The sequence below is a fragment of the Taudactylus pleione genome, unplaced genomic scaffold, assembly GCF_031769625.1.
Source record: "Taudactylus pleione unplaced genomic scaffold, aTauple2 ptg001065l, whole genome shotgun sequence".
Taxonomy (NCBI): domain Eukaryota; kingdom Metazoa; phylum Chordata; class Amphibia; order Anura; family Myobatrachidae; genus Taudactylus; species Taudactylus pleione.
The window spans coordinates 150,308-168,834 of record NW_028285466.1 but is presented as its reverse complement, the minus strand read 5'-3'; the positions used below and the strand labels follow the sequence as shown (position 1 = coordinate 168,834).

General features: G+C 40.5%; 1 protein-coding gene across 1 annotated transcript in view; it reads right to left on the bottom strand.

Annotated features, from left to right (window-relative positions):
• LOC148453895 (attractin-like protein 1) overlaps positions 1 to 18,527 on the bottom strand; it is a 482,434-nt gene that overhangs the window by 331,780 nt on the left and 132,127 nt on the right. Inside the window, exon 3 of the mRNA XM_088461549.1 lies at positions 17,982 to 18,060. Within this exon, the coding sequence (XP_088317675.1) occupies positions 17,982 to 18,060 (79 nt within the window). The remainder of the gene's footprint in view (positions 1 to 17,981; positions 18,061 to 18,527) is intronic.

Below are 18,527 nucleotides of genomic sequence, written 5' to 3'. Positions count from 1 at the left end.
TGACAATGATGTACAGTATAATATCATGTCATACCTATAATACTGTGATCTATGACAGACATGACAATGATGTACAGTATGATAATATCATGTCATAGCTATAATACTGTGATCTATGACAGACATGACAATGATGTACAGTATGATAATATCATGTCATACCTATAATACTGTGATCTATGACAGACATGACAATGATGTACAGTATGATAATATCATGTCATAGCTATAATACTGTGATCTATGACAGACATGACAATGATGTACAGTATGATAATATCATGTCATACCTATAATACTGTGATCTATGACAGACATGACAATGATGTACAGTATGATAATATCATGTCATACCTATAATACTGTGATCTATGACAGACATGACAATGATGTACAGTATGATAATATCATGTCATACCTATAATACTGTGATCTATGACAGACATGACAATGATGTACAGTATGATAATATCATGTCATAGCTATAATACTGTGATCTATGACAGACATGACAATGATGTACAGTATGATAATATCATGTCATAGCTATAATACTGTGATCTATGACAGACATGACAATGATGTACAGTATGATAATATCATGTCATACCTATAATACTGTGATCTATGACAGACATGACAATGATGTACAGTATGATAATATCATGTCATACCTATAATACTGTGATCTATGACAGACATGACAATGATGTACAGTATAATATCATGTCATAGCTATAATACTGTGATCTATGACATACATGACAATGATGTACAGTATAATATCATGTCATACCTATAATACTGTGATCTATGACAGACATGACAATGATGTACAGTATAATATCATGTCATAGCTATAATACTGTGATCTATGACAGACATGACAATGATGTACAGTATGATAATATCATGTCATAGCTATAATACTGTGATCTATGACAGACATGACAATGATGTACAGTATGATAATATCATGTCATACCTATAATACTGTGATCTATGACAGACATGACAATGATGTACAGTATGATAATATCATGTTATACCTATAATACTGTGATCTATGACAGACATGACAATGATGTACAGTATGATAATATCATGTCATACCTATAATACTGTGATCTATGACAGACATGACAATGATGTACAGTATGATAATATCATGTCATAGCTATAATACTGTGATCTATGACAGACATGACAATGATGTACAGTATGATAATATCATGTCATAGCTATAATACTGTGATCTATGACAGACATGACAATGATGTACAGTATGATAATATCATGTCATACCTATAATACTGTGATCTATGACAGACATGACAATGATGTACAGTATAATATCATGTCATAGCTATAATACTGTGATCTATGACAGACATGACAATGATGTACAGTATGATAATATCATGTCATAGCTATAATACTGTGATCTATGATAGACATGACAATGATGTACAGTATGATAATATCATGTCATAGCTATAATACTGTGATGTATGACAGACATGACAATGATGTACAGTATAATATCATGTCATAGCTATAATACTGTGATCTATGACAGACATGACAATGATGTACAGTATGATATCATGTCATAGCTATAATACTGTGATCTATGACAGACATGACAATGATGTACAGTATGATAATATCATGTCATAGCTATAATACTGTGATCTATGACAGACATGACAATGATGTACAGTATAATATCATGTCATAGCTATAATACTGTGATCTATGACAGACATGACAATGATGTACAGTATAATATCATGTCATAGCTATAATACTGTGATCTATGACAGACATGACAATGATGTACAGTATGATAATATCATGTCATAGCTATAATACTGTGATCTATGACAGACATGACAATGATGTACAGTATAATATCATGTCATACCTATAATACTGTGATCTATGACAGACATGACAATGATGTACAGTATGATATCATGTCATACCTATAATACTGTGATCTATGACAGACATGACAATGATGTACAGTATAATATCATGTCATACCTATAATACAGTGATCTATGACAGACATGACAATGATGTACAGTATGATAATATCATGTCATACCTATAATACTGTGATCTATGACAGACATGACAATGATGTACAGTATGATATCATGTCATAGCTATAATACTGTGATCTATGACAGACATGACAATGATGTACAGTATGATATCATGTCATAGCTATAATACTGTGATCTATGACAGACATGACAATGATGTACAGTATGATAATATCATGTCATACCTATAATACTGTGATCTATGACAGACATGACAATGATGTACAGTATGATAATATCATGTCATAGCTATAATACTGTGATCTATGACAGACATGACAATGATGTACAGTATAATATCATGTCATACCTATAATACTGTGATCTATGACAGACATGACAATGATGTACAGTATGATATCATGTCATACCTATAATACTGTGATCTATGACAGACATGACAATGATGTACAGTATGATAATATCATGTCATACCTATAATACTGTGATCTATGACAGACATGACAATGATGTACAGTATGATAATATCATGTCATACCTATAATACTGTGATCTATGACAGACATGACAATGATGTACAGTATAATATCATGTCATACCTATAATACTGTGATCTATGACAGACATGACAATGATGTACAGTATGATAATATCATGTCATACCTATAATACTGTGATCTATGACAGACATGACAATGATGTACAGTATAATATCATGTCATAGCTATAATACTGTGATCTATGACAGACATGACAATGATGTACAGTATGATAATATCATGTCATACCTATAATACTGTGATCTATGACAGACATGACAATGATGTACAGTATAATATCATGTCATACCTATAATACTGTGATCTATGACAGACATGACAATGATGTACAGTATAATATCATGTCATACCTATAATACTGTGATCTATGACAGACATGACAATGATGTACAGTATGATAATATCATGTTATACCTATAATACTGTGATCTATGACAGACATGACAATGATGTACAGTATGATAATATCATGTCATACCTATAATACTGTGATCTATGACAGACATGACAATGATGTACAGTATAATATCATGTCATACCTATAATACTGTGATCTATGACAGACATGACAATGATGTACAGTATGATAATATCATGTCATACCTATAACACTGTGATCTATGACAGACATGACAATGATGTACAGTATAATATCATGTCATACCTATAATACTGTGATCTATGACAGACATGACAATGATGTACAGTATGATAATATCATGTCATACCTATAATACTGTGATCTATGACAGACATGACAATGATGTACAGTATAATATCATGTCATAGCTATAATACTGTGATCTATGACAGACATGACAATGATGTACAGTATAATAATATCATGTCATACCTATAATACTGTGATCTATGACAGACATGACAATGATGTACAGTATAATAATATCATGTCATAGCTATAATACTGTGATCTATGACAGACATGACAATGATGTACAGTATGATATCATGTCATACCTATAATACTGTGATCTATGACAGACATGACAATGATGTACAGTATGATAATATCATGTCATAGCTATAATACTGTGATCTATGACAGACATGACAATGATGTACAGTATGATATCATGTCATACCTATAATACTGTGATCTATGACAGACATGACAATGATGTACAGTATAATATCATGTCATAGCTATAATACTGTGATCTATGACAGACATGACAATGATGTACAGTATGATAATATCATGTCATACCTATAATACTGTGATCTATGACAGACATGACAATGATGTACAGTATAATATCATGTTATACCTATAATACTGTGATCTATGACAGACATGACAATGATGTACAGTATAATATCATGTCATAGCTATAATACTGTGATCTATGACAGACATGACAATGATGTACAGTATGATAATATCATGTCATACCTATAACACTGTGATCTATGACAGACATGACAATGATGTACAGTATGATAATATCATGTCATACCTATAATACTGTGATCTATGACAGACATGACAATGATGTACAGTATGATAATATCATGTCATAGCTATAATACTGTGATCTATGACAGACATGACAATGATGTACAGTATAATATAATGTCATACCTATAATACTGTGATCTATGACAGACATGACAATGATGTACAGTATAATATCATGTCATACCTTTAATACTGTGATCTATGACAGACATGACAATGATGTACAGTATAATATCATGTCATACCTTTAATACTGTGATCTATGGCAGACATGACAATGATGTACAGTATGATAATATCATGTCATACCTATAATACTGTGATCTATGATAGACATGACAATGATGTACAGTATGATATCATGTCATACCTATAATACTGTGATCTATGACAGACATGACAATGATGTACAGTATAATATCATCTCATAGCTATAATACTGTGATCTATGATAGACATGACAATGATGTACAGTATAATATCATGTCATACCTATAATACTGTGATCTATGATAGACATGACAATGATGTACAGTATGATATCATGTCATACCTATAATACTGTGATCTATGACAGACATGACAATGATGTACAGTATGATAATATCATGTCATACCTATAATACTGTGATCTATGACAGACATGACAATGATGTACAGTATGATAATATCATGTCATACCTATAATACTGTGATCTATGACAGACATGACAATGATGTACAGTATAATATCATGTCATAGCTATAATACTGTGATCTATGACAGACATGACAATGATGTACAGTATGATAATATCATGTCATACCTATAATACTGTGATCTATGACAGACATGACAATGATGTACAGTATAATATCATGTCATACCTATAATACTGTGATCTATGACAGACATGACATGATGTACAGTATGATAATATCATGTCATAGCTATAATACTGTGATCTATGACAGACATGACAATGATGTACAGTATGATATCATGTCATACCTATAATACTGTGATCTATGACAGACATGACAATGATGTACAGTATAATATCATGTCATACCTATAATACTGTGATCTATGACAGACATGACAATGATGTACAGTATGATAATATCATGTCATACCTATAATACTGTGATCTATGACAGACATGACAATGATGTACAGTATGATAATATCATGTCATAGCTATAATACTGTGATCTATGACAGACATGACAATGATGTACAGTATAATATCATGTCATAGCTATAATACTGTGATCTATGACATACATGACAATGATGTACAGTATAATATCATGTCATACCTATAATACTGTGATCTATGACAGACATGACAATGATGTACAGTATAATATCATGTCATAGCTATAATACTGTGATCTATGACAGACATGACAATGATGTACAGTATGATAATATCATGTCATACCTATAATACTGTGATCTATGACAGACATGACAATGATGTACAGTATGATAATATCATGTCATACCTATAATACTGTGATCTATGACAGACCTGACAATGATGTACAGTATGATAATATCATGTCATAGCTATAATACTGTGATCTATGACAGACCTGACAATGATGTACAGTATAATATCATGTCATACCTATAATACTGTGATCTATGACAGACATGACAATGATGTACAGTATGATAATATCATGTCATACCTATAATACTGTGATCTATGACAGACATGACAATGATGTACAGTATAATATCATGTCATACCTATAATACTGTGATCTATGACAGACATGACAATGATGTACAGTATAATATCATGTTATACCTTTAATACTGTGATCTATGACAGACATGACAATGATGTACAGTATGATAATATCATGTCATAGCTATAATACTGTGATCTATGACAGACATGACAATGATGTACAGTATAATATCATGTCATACCTATAATACTGTGATCTATGACAGACATGACAATGATGTACAGTATGATAATATCATGTCATACCTATAATACTGTGATCTATGACAGACATGACAATGATGTACAGTATGATATCATGTCATAGCTATAATACTGTGATCTATGACAGACATGACAATGATGTACAGTATGATAATATCATGTCATACCTATAATACAGTGATCTATGACAGACATGACAATGATGTACAGTATAATATCATGTCATACCTATAATACTGTGATCTATGACAGACATGACAATGATGTACAGTATAATATGTCATAGCTATAACACTGTGATCTATGACAGACATGACAATGATGTACAGTATAATATCATGTCATACCTATAATACTGTGATCTATGACAGACATGACAATGATGTACAGTATGATAATATCATGTCATACCTATAATACTGTGATCTATGACAGACATGACAATGATGTACAGTATAATATCATGTCATACCTATAATACTGTGATCTATGACAGACATGACAATGATGTACAGTATGATAATATCATGTCATACCTATAATACTGTGATCTATGACAGACATGACAATGATGTACAGTATGATATCATGTCATACCTATAATACTGTGATCTATGACAGACATGACAATGATGTACAGTATAATATCATGTCATACCTATAATACTGTGATCTATGACAGACATGACAATGATGTACAGTATGATATCATGTCATACCTATAATACTGTGATCTATGACAGACATGACAATGATGTACAGTATAATATCATGTCATAGCTATAATACTGTGATCTATGACAGACATGACAATGATGTACAGTATGATAATATCATGTCATAGCTATAATACTGTGATCTATGACAGACATGACAATGATGTACAGTATAATATCATGTCATACCTATAATACTGTGATCTATGACAGACATGACAATGATGTACAGTATGATAATATCATGTCATACCTATAATACTGTGATCTATGACAGACATGACAATGATGTACAGTATGATAATATCATGTCATACCTATAATACTGTGATCTATGACAGACATGACAATGATGTACAGTATGATAATATCATGTCATACCTATAATACTGTGATCTATGACAGACATGACAATGATGTACAGTATAATATCATCTCATAGCTATAATACTGTGATCTATGACAGACATGACAATGATGTACAGTATGATAATATCATGTCATACCTATAATACTGTGATCTATGACAGACATGACAATGATGTACAGTATAATATCATGTCATACCTATAATACTGTGATCTATGACAGACATGACAATGATGTACAGTATGATAATATCATGTTATACCTATAATACTGTGATCTATGACAGACATGACAATGATGTACAGTATAATAATATCATGTCATAGCTATAATACTGTGATCTATGACAGACATGACAATGATGTACAGTATGATATCATGTCATACCTATAATACTGTGATCTATGACAGACATGACAATGATGTACAGTATAATATCATGTCATACCTATAATACTGTGATCTATGACAGACATGACAATGATGTACAGTATGATAATATCATGTCATACCTATAATACTGTGATCTATGACAGACATGACAATGATGTACAGTATGATAATATCATGTCATACCTATAATACTGTGATCTATGACAGACATGACAATGATGTACAGTATAATATCATGTCATACCTATAATACTGTGATCTATGACAGACATGACAATGATGTACAGTATAATATCATCTCATAGCTATAATACTGTGATCTATGACAGACATGACAATGATGTACAGTATGATAATATCATGTTATACCTATAATACTGTGATCTATGACAGACATGACAATGATGTACAGTATAATAATATCATGTCATAGCTATAATACTGTGATCTATGACAGACATGACAATGATGTACAGTATGATATCATGTCATACCTATAATACTGTGATCTATGACAGACATGACAATGATGTACAGTATGATATCATGTCATACCTATAATACTGTGATCTATGACAGACATGACAATGATGTACAGTATGATAATATCATGTCATACCTATAATACTGTGATCTATGACAGACATGACAATGATGTACAGTATGATAATATCATGTCATACCTATAATACTGTGATCTATGACAGACATGACAATGATGTACAGTATAATATCATGTCATACCTATAATACTGTGATCTATGACAGACATGACAATGATGTACAGTATAATATCATGTCATACCTATAATACTGTGATCTATGACAGACATGACAATGATGTACAGTATAATAATATCATGTCATACCTATAATACTGTGATCTATGACAGACATGACAATGATGTACAGTATAATATCATGTCATAGCTATAATACTGTGATCTATGACAGACATGACAATGATGTACAGTATGATAATATCATGTCATAGCTATAATACTGTGATCTATGACAGACATGACAATGATGTACAGTATGATAATATCATGTCATACCTTTAATACTGTGATCTATGACAGACATGACAATGATGTACAGTATAATATCATGTCATACCTATAATACTGTGATCTATGACAGACATGACAATGATGTACAGTATAATATCATGTCATACCTATAATACTGTGATCTATGACAGACATGACAATGATGTACAGTATAATATCATGTCATACCTATAATACTGTGATCTATGACAGACATGACAATGATGTACAGTATGATAATATCATGTCATAGCTATAATACTGTGATCTATGACAGACATGACAATGATGTACAGTATGATAATATCATGTCATACCTTTAATACTGTGATCTATGACAGACATGACAATGATGTACAGTATAATATCATGTCATACCTATAATACTGTGATCTATGACAGACATGACAATGATGTACAGTATAATATGATTTCCACGTGTAGCCTCAGTGTCAGCCTCCTGTATAGACAGAAACGCTGATTCCTGCTCTTTGCTAATAGTATTCTACTTTTACATAAATATTTGTGCACATTTAGAGCAATTGATAGTGCTATATTCTTGTATATGTTTCATACTGAGGAACAGACATGATTTGTGAGATTACCAGTAGCCTTGTACCCAATACTGTGACATGAGGCAGAGGGTCTGCGGTACCAAGCACAGACCCCACAGGCGTTTAGGACTGGAGGAAAGCTCTAATGAATAATGTTCCTCTAAGACGTGACAGAACATGTGAGCTGGTTATTGTATATGACCAGTGGCAATCCTGTCACACGGAGGGGGTAAAAGGGAAGGATTTGGTTATTGGGTGGGGGGTGGAGATATGAAGTAGGTCCCCAGTATCTGCTCCCCGTACAGTAAATAACAGAACGAGATTGTAAAGCCGCTGACTGTGTGTGATGGGTGTTGTAGTTCGGCTGCACCCTGAGCGCTGGGCATTTTCTCCTCACTTGTGCCGCTGGGGGATTAGGAGCCATTACTGTATTATTAATGAGCGAGGGTGTCACTGTAATGCCCGCAGAGCTTCGCATCCACTGAACCCATTTGCTAATTTTACAGAAGCAAACACTGCGTTCTTAATGAGCTTATCACAGCTCCGCACGGCAAATACTGCTGATGAGCGCTTTCATTGCTGGGTAATGTGTGTATTTTAAGTATCTTCTGCAGGCAAATGTCTCATTAATAAAAATGTGATTAAAAAAAATCAAATCTGCTATATTCATTAACACCAGGAATGAGGTGTGAGGCATATCTGCTGCTAAGGCTGAGGGATCCTCTCACACCGCTCTCTGCCTAGAAATGTGCAGTATATCATTGTATACTATCCACATCTCGGGCGGCAGGTTGCACAGTGGTTGGCAGTGCTTCCTCAGAGGGCTGGGACCATGGGTTCAAATCCCACCACGGTGTTTGTATGTGTTCTCTGTGCTCCTGCGGGATTGCCCTGGCCGTGTGAGCGTTATTTAGACTGTAAGCTCCTATGGTTTGGGGACCTATGTACGACATTACAGCCCGGCTACATACAGACGTGACCATACACCCCTATCCTAAATGTGCGCCAAATAGCCCCAATTAGCGTGCAGCAGACTATGGGGCAGATGTATGACGCTCTGGGAGGTGATAAATGACCAACCAATCGGCTCCTGTCATGTTAAAGGCTGTGTTTGAAAAATGACAGTTAGGAGCTGATTGGTTGATCGTTTATCACCTCCCAGAGCTTAGTACATCTGTCCCTATGTGACTTAGCGGCGCCAAAACACTAATCCTAAAACGTAACGCTGAGCAAAAGCACCACAATGGAGGAAAAAGTGCCCAATCTATGGTGAACATGCGATACGAGTGCCCTGCGGCAGGTGTCGTCGTGCTTAAACTGACATTTACACAAATGCCTTTGAGACAAATACTAATCTTCAGTACCTGGTATACTATAGCGAGATTCAGATGCGTCAGTGTTCGACGCAAGCGCCGATGATTTCAGTCTGCACATGTGCCCTAACGTTTGCTGTTCTGAGATGCAACACAGAGACGGTGATTATCAGTGCAGAACACGCAGAGACATGGACACGTGGCGCTGGGATGTCAGTGTAGAACACGCAGACACTTGGACCCGTGATGCTGGGATGTCAGTGCAGAACACGCAGACACATGGACCCGTGATGCTGGGCTGTCAGTGCAGAACACGCAGACACAAGGACCTGTGACGCTGGGCTGTCAGTGCAGAACACGCAGACACGTGGACACGTGGCACTGGGCTGTCAGTGCAGAACACACAGACACGTGGACACGTGGCGTTGGGCTGTCAGTGCAGAACACGCAGACACATGGACCCGTGACGCAGGGCTGTCAGTGCAGAACACGCAGACACATGGACACGTGACGCTGGGATGTCAGTGCAGAACACGCAGACACATGGACACGTGGCGCTGGGATGTCAGTGTAGAACACGCAGACACTTGGACCCGTGACGCAGGGCTGTCAGTGCAGAACACGCAGACACATGGACACGTGACGCTGGGATGTCAGTGCAGAACACGCAGACACATGGACACGTGGCGCTGGGCTGTCAGTGCAGAACACACAGACACATGAACCCGTGACGCTGGGCTGTCAGTGCAGAACACGCAGACACATGGACACATGGCGCTGGGCTGTCAGTGCAGAACACACAGACACATGAACCCGTGACACTGGGGTGTCAGTGCAGAACACGCAGACATGTGGACCCGTGACGCTGGTTTGTCAGTGCAGAACACGCAGACACGTGGACCCGTGACGCTGGGCTTTCAGTGCAGAACACGCAGACACATGGACCCGTGACACTGGCCTGTCAGTGCAGAACACGCAGACACATGGACCCGTGACACTGGGCTGTCAGTGCAGAACACGCACACACATGGACCCGTGTTGCTGGGATGTCAGTGCAGAACACGCAGACACATGAACCCGTGACGCTGGGGTGTCAGTGCAGAACACGCACACACATGGACCCGTGTTGCTGGGATGTCAGTGCAGAACACGCAGACACATGAACCCGTGACGCTGGGGTGTCAGTGCAGAACACGCAGACACGTGGACCCGTGACGCTGGGCTGTCAGTGCAGAACACGCAGACACGTGGACCCGTGACGCTGGGCTTTCAGTGCAGAACACGCAGACACATGGACCCGTGACACTGGCCTGTCAGTGCAGAACACGCAGACACATGGACACGTGGCGCTGGGCTGTCAGTGCAGAACACACAGACACATGAACCCGTGACGCTGGGGTGTCAGTGCAGAACACGCAGACACGTGGACCCGTGACGCTGGTTTGTCAGTGCAGAACACGCAGACACGTGGACCCGTGACGCTGGGCTGTCAGTGCAGAACACGCAGACACATGGACCCGTGACACTGGCCTGTCAGTGCAGAACACGCAGACACATGGACCCGTGACACTGGGCTGTCAGTGCAGAACACGCACACACATGGACCCGTGTTGCTGGGATGTCAGTGCAGAACACGCAGACACATGGACCCGTGACACTGGGCTGTCAGTGCAGAACACGCACACACATGGACCCGTGTTGCTGGGATGTCAGTGCAGAACACGCAGACACATGGACCCGTGACGCTGGGCTGTCAGTGCAGAACACGCAGACACATGGACCCGTGATGCTGGGATGTCAGTGCAGAACACGCAGACACATGGACCCGTGATGCTGGGATGTCAGTGCAGAACACGCAGACACATGGACCTGTGACGCTGGGCTGTCAGTGCAGAACACGCAGACACATGGACCCGTGATGCTGGGCTGCGAGCACAATACGCACTAATTCTTGGTACAAGCGCTATGCTGGAGAGATAGAGATCTGTCATTATCATCATAGCGCTCACTGCAACCTCATACTTTGTTAAAAAATGTCTCATTAATGAGATGTAGCAGAGGAGCCGCCTGTAATGCGCCTGATTATATGACGTATTGTTGGATCACGGAAGACAAAGTAAATACAGATTAAACCCGTACCCAGAAACCACACAGACCCGGACCCACACCTCAAATACATATACTGTACACACAGACCCGGCCCACACCTCAAATACATATACTGTACACACAGACCCGGAACCCACACAGACCCGGACCCACACCTCAAATACATATAATGTACACACAGACCCGGACCCACACCTCAAATACATATAATGTACACACAGACCCGGACCCACACCTCAAATGCATATACTGTACACACAGACCTGGCCCCACACCTCAAATACATATACTGTACACACAGACCCGGAACCCACACAGACCCGGACCCATACCTCAAATACATATAATGTACACACAGACCCGGACCCACACCTCAAATACATATAATGTACACACAGACCCGGACCCACACCTCAAATACATATACTGTACACACAGACCCGGACCCACACCTCAAATACATATAATGTACACACAGACCCGGACCCACACCTCAAATACATATAATGTACACACAGACCCGGACCCACACCTCAAATACATATACTGTACACACAAACCCGGCCCCACTCCTCAGTTACATGTACTGTACACACAGATCCGGCCCCACTCCTCAGTTACATGTACTGTACACACAGACCTGGCCCCACTCAGTTACATGTACTGTACACACAAACCCGGCCCCCCACCTCAGTTACATGTACTGTACACACAGACCCGGCCCCACTACTCAGTTACATATACTGTACACACAGACCCGCCCCCACTCCTCAGTTACATGTACTGTACACACAGACCCGACCCCACTCCTCAGCTACATGTACTGTACACACAGATCCGGCCCCACTCCTCAGTTACATATACTGTACACACAGACCTGGCCCCACTCAGTTACATGTACTGTACACACAAACCCGGCCCCCCACCTCAGTTACATGTACTGTACACACAGACCCGGCCCCACTACTCAGTTACATATACTGTACACACAGACCCGGCCCCACTCATCAGTTACATGTACTGTACACACAGACCCGGCCCCACTTCTCAGTTACATGTACTGTACACACAGATCCGGCCCCACTCCTCAGTTACATGTACTGTACACACAAACCCGGCCCCACTCCTCAGTTACATGTACTGTACACACAGACCCGACCCAACTCCTTAGTTACATATACTGTACACACAGATCCGGACCCACTCCTCAGTTACATGTACTGTACACACAGACCCGGCCTCACTCCTCAGTTACATGTACTGTACACACAAACCCGACCCACACCTCAGTTACATATACTGTACACACAGACCCGGCCCCACTCCTCAGTTACATATACTGTATACACAGACCCGACCCCACTCCTCAGTTACATGTACTGTACACACAGACCAGACCCCACTCCTCAGTTACATATACTGTACACACAGATCCGGCCCCACTCCTCAGTTACATGTACTGTGCATACAGACCCGACCCCACTCCTCAGTTACATGTACTGTACACACAGATCCGGCCCCACTCCTCAGTTACATGTACTGTACACACAGACCTGGCCCCACTCCTCAGTTACATGTACTGTACACACAGACCCGGCCCCACTCCTCAGTTACATATACTGTACACACAGACCCGCCCCCACTCCTCAGTTACATGTACTGTACACACAGATCCGGCCCCACTCCTCAGTTACATATACTGTACACACAGACCCGGCCCCACTCCTCAGTTACATGTACTGTACACACAGACCCGGCCCCACTCCTCAGTTACATGTACTGTACACACAGATCCGGCCCCACTCCTCAGTTACATGTACTGTACACCCAGACCTGGCCCCACTCCTCAGTTACATGTAATGTACACACAGACCCGGCCCCACTCCTCAGTTACATATACTGTACACACAGACCCGCCCCCACTCCTCAGTTACATATACTGTACACACAGACCCGCCCCCACTCCTCAGTTACATATACTGTACACACAGACCCGCCCCCACTCCTCAGTTACATGTACTGTACACACAGCCCCGACCCCACTCCTCAGTTACATATAACATGAATGCTCCTTACAGACATTATGCGGCTCAGCGTAAATAAATACAGTATATACCTGCGCATATTATGTCTCAGAGAGACGGACTGCGCATATTATGCCTCCGAGAGACGGACTGCGCATATTATGTCTCCGGGAGACGGACTGCGTATATTATGCCTCCGAGAGACGGACTGCGCATATTATGTCTCCGAGAGACAGAAGATAATGATTACCTATCTATCTATCTCATATCTATCACTCATATCTATCCATCCATCTCAGAGATTGGGGGCCGGCAGGTAAGTAATAGCTGTAAGATGACCGTCGAGCTCATTGTAGACTCTGGATGTGATTTTAATTCTGAAAAGCCAAAAGTATATCACAGTGAAACGTGTATGGTATATAATATAATTTATGCTTCTGATGTTCTGTTTTATATTATAATATTTTTGGTTACAATAAGCATCAAACGTTCCCCCATTTCCCTGAATATCTGCTAAAGGAGCCGCTCCCTAATCTTCCGAGGCAGAATATTGTATTTATCCTCGGCCACAGGAGTAACGCGCCCCAGATACGGCATAATAGAGGCAAATATAAAGGATCTGACACCCGTCGGGCTGATTATTTATGGATAGCCCAGCAGGACTGTATCTTCCGCTATCTATTCCCTGGTCAGTCCTGGTACCATGGGAGAGACTGCAATGTGGCCATCTGTACTCGGTGGTGGTGGTGCCACCTGTGCGGGTCCCATGTACTGATGGGTGAGATGGGAAGGGGATACGTAATGGATTCCCCATGAGTGATGCTTCTCTGTATGCCCGGCGGGTACACGATTATAATGATCCTTCGTTATTTATGTATAGGCCTCTCAGGGAGACACGGGACAGGCCGGTCTCAGAGCTCGTCACACACCGGGCCCGATATTCCCAGCATCCCAAGTCTCCGAGCGCCAGCTCCAGCATGATCTGGATGACGGCTGGAAGTGGCACAGAGAGAGTTAATGAGAGCGCAGCTATTTATGTTCACCCTGAGACATCACAGGCAGATAATCCGATTACGCTGAGGAATGACAGCCACAATCACGGCACACTGGCATTATCCAGCCTTACTTTGACTTATTTGGATACAATTAAGTAGCAGGATAGTAATACAGGTGCAGACAGCATGATAATCAGTGAGGGATGGCAGATTGGCATTTCCTAGAGAAAGATAAAGAATGAAGACCTGACACAGACCCTTATTACAGGACTTTCCCTGATAGCATCTGCTGGGCGGCCAGGCGGCAATCTGTGTATGGGGGGGATTAGGGGGACAGGCGGCAATCTGTGTATGGGGGGGAATAAGGGGGACAGGCGGCAATCCGTGTATGGGGGGGATTAGGGGGACACGCAGCTAAATCCCAGCTGCGGGTATGTATATAGAGGCACACAATATAGAGGCACACAATGCAGAGGCACACAATATAGAGGCACACAATATAGAGGCACACAATATAGAGGCACACAATATAGAGGCACACAATGTAGAGGCACACAATATAGAGGCACACAATGTAGAGGCACACAATGTAGAGGCACACAATGTAGAGGCACACATTGTAGAGGCACACAATGTAGAGGCACACAATGTAGAGGCACACAATGTAGAGTCACACAATGTAGAGTCACACAATATAGAGTCACACAATATAGAGGCACACAATATAGAGGCACACAATATAGAGTCACACAATATAGAGTCACACAATGTAGAGGCACACAATATAGAGGCACACAATGTAGAGTCACACAATGAAGAGACACACAATGTAGAGGCACACAATGTAGAGGCACACAATGTAGAGGCACACAATGTAGAGGCACACAATGTAGAGGCACACAATGCAGAGGCACACAATATAGAGGCACACAATATATGAGCATGGGGGATTCAACTCCAGCCGAAATATATAACACTCACTAATAACAGAAACATATCAGCAATGAAGAATCACCAACGTATCAGTCTCCTATGGACGTATGTCAGGGCTTCCGGGAACCGGAGCCATTATCACTGTGTACGGGATCAGGCGCAGGTAAAGACAGGCCCTGAAAACGGTCGTGGCACGCCTGCATTTGTGTACGCTATATGTATGCTATCTATATACACTATCTGTACATTATCTGTATACACTATATATATATATATATATATATATATATATATATATACACCATCTGTATACAATATCTTTACACACTCTCTGTACACTATCTATATACACACTATATGTATACAATATCTATACACTATCTGCATACACACTATATATATATATATATATATATATATATATATACATACACATACACACACACTATCTGTATACAATATCTATACACTATCTGCATACACACTATATATATATATATATATATATACTATCAGTACACAATCTGTACACTATGGGTTACTAGATATTTAACCAACTAAAATCTCTAGTTACTAGATAAGAGCATTTCCCTAACGGGGCGGCTACAACACCTGGCATCGCCTGTATGAAGAGAGAGGTGAGGTACCAATGTCACAGAGGAGGCTGGCAGCTTTGCTCCATGTGGCGCTGTGCCCTATGCCCCCCGTGGGGTTATTGTGCAGAGCACCGGGCAGCCTTCAGCGCTCAAACACCTGTCCGTGCATCTGGCATATGTACCAGCTCCGAGATCAAACGTCTGCTTTACATCTCATAGATCTGCCATCATTCCAGTGCCCAACAATGCGTGCCCATCACGCCCGGTGTGGTCACAGGAAGATACACCAATGCCCAGCAATGTGTGCCCATCACACCCAGTGTGGTCACAGGGAGATAGATACACCAATGCCCAGCAATGTGTGCCCATCACACCCAGTGTGGTCACAGGGAGATAGATACACCAATGCCCAGCAATGTGTGCCCATCACACACGATATGAATAAGAGGAACGTTCCACTCCCCGGCCTTGTGTCTTAGGCCCCCTCTTCCATACCAGTACACGGGGGGTTGGGTCCAATGACCTTTAATGGCAGGGTAGTAGGATGATGGTCGGCTCTCCAATAGAAAAGACCTAAGGGAAGAGACCCCACCAAACATAGAGATTCCCAGCAAGGGAAGAGACCCCCCGCCAAGGGAAGAGACCCCTGTCAAAGCACTAGTGTGGGAACAGGGTGGATTTATAAAATAAGACTGGGAGGTGGAAAACTCTATGTTCCAGCATTAAAATATATACAGTATATGTCAATAACACACTATACATAAACACAGGTGCCCATCTCATCTGAATCAGGGTTATTCTCACAGGCTGATATCACTATTAAGGATAAATAAAGAACACATCAGTAATAGAAATGGCCGCACCTCTCTCCGGCGTGACGCCCAACACGTCTGTTTAATCTTCCAGACCACGGCGGCCACCAGTAGGAGCGACAGAAAACAGCTGGGGGGAGACAAAGGGGAAACGGGTCAATGTCAGTAACACAATACAGCAATTACTGAGAGGTACAGTGAGAGGTACAGTGAGAGGTACAGCAATCACCATGTAATGAGAGGATCAGCAGTATGTCCCTTACATACAGAGGGCCTGATTCAGAGCCAGACGCTATTTGCGCTCGCTCGTTCAGAAAAAGGGGCCGGCTATTTAAATTGAGCGCTCGCTCTTTGCGGTCTGTTGACGCCTCTATGTCTGAGCGAACGAAACATGCGCTCGCTATTTTGTAAAGACGCCCCCTGGCCGCTCGCATCCTACGTCATCTACGCTATTTATTTGATTAATCGAGTACATCGAAAAGGCGTCTGAACTGCTCGCAGTGCTTGTGGTTGGATTTTCCTACCGCAATCATGCGAGCAGTTCAGGCTAAGAAACAGCCAAGTGACGTGGTCGATGACGCTGCTTTGTTAATTATG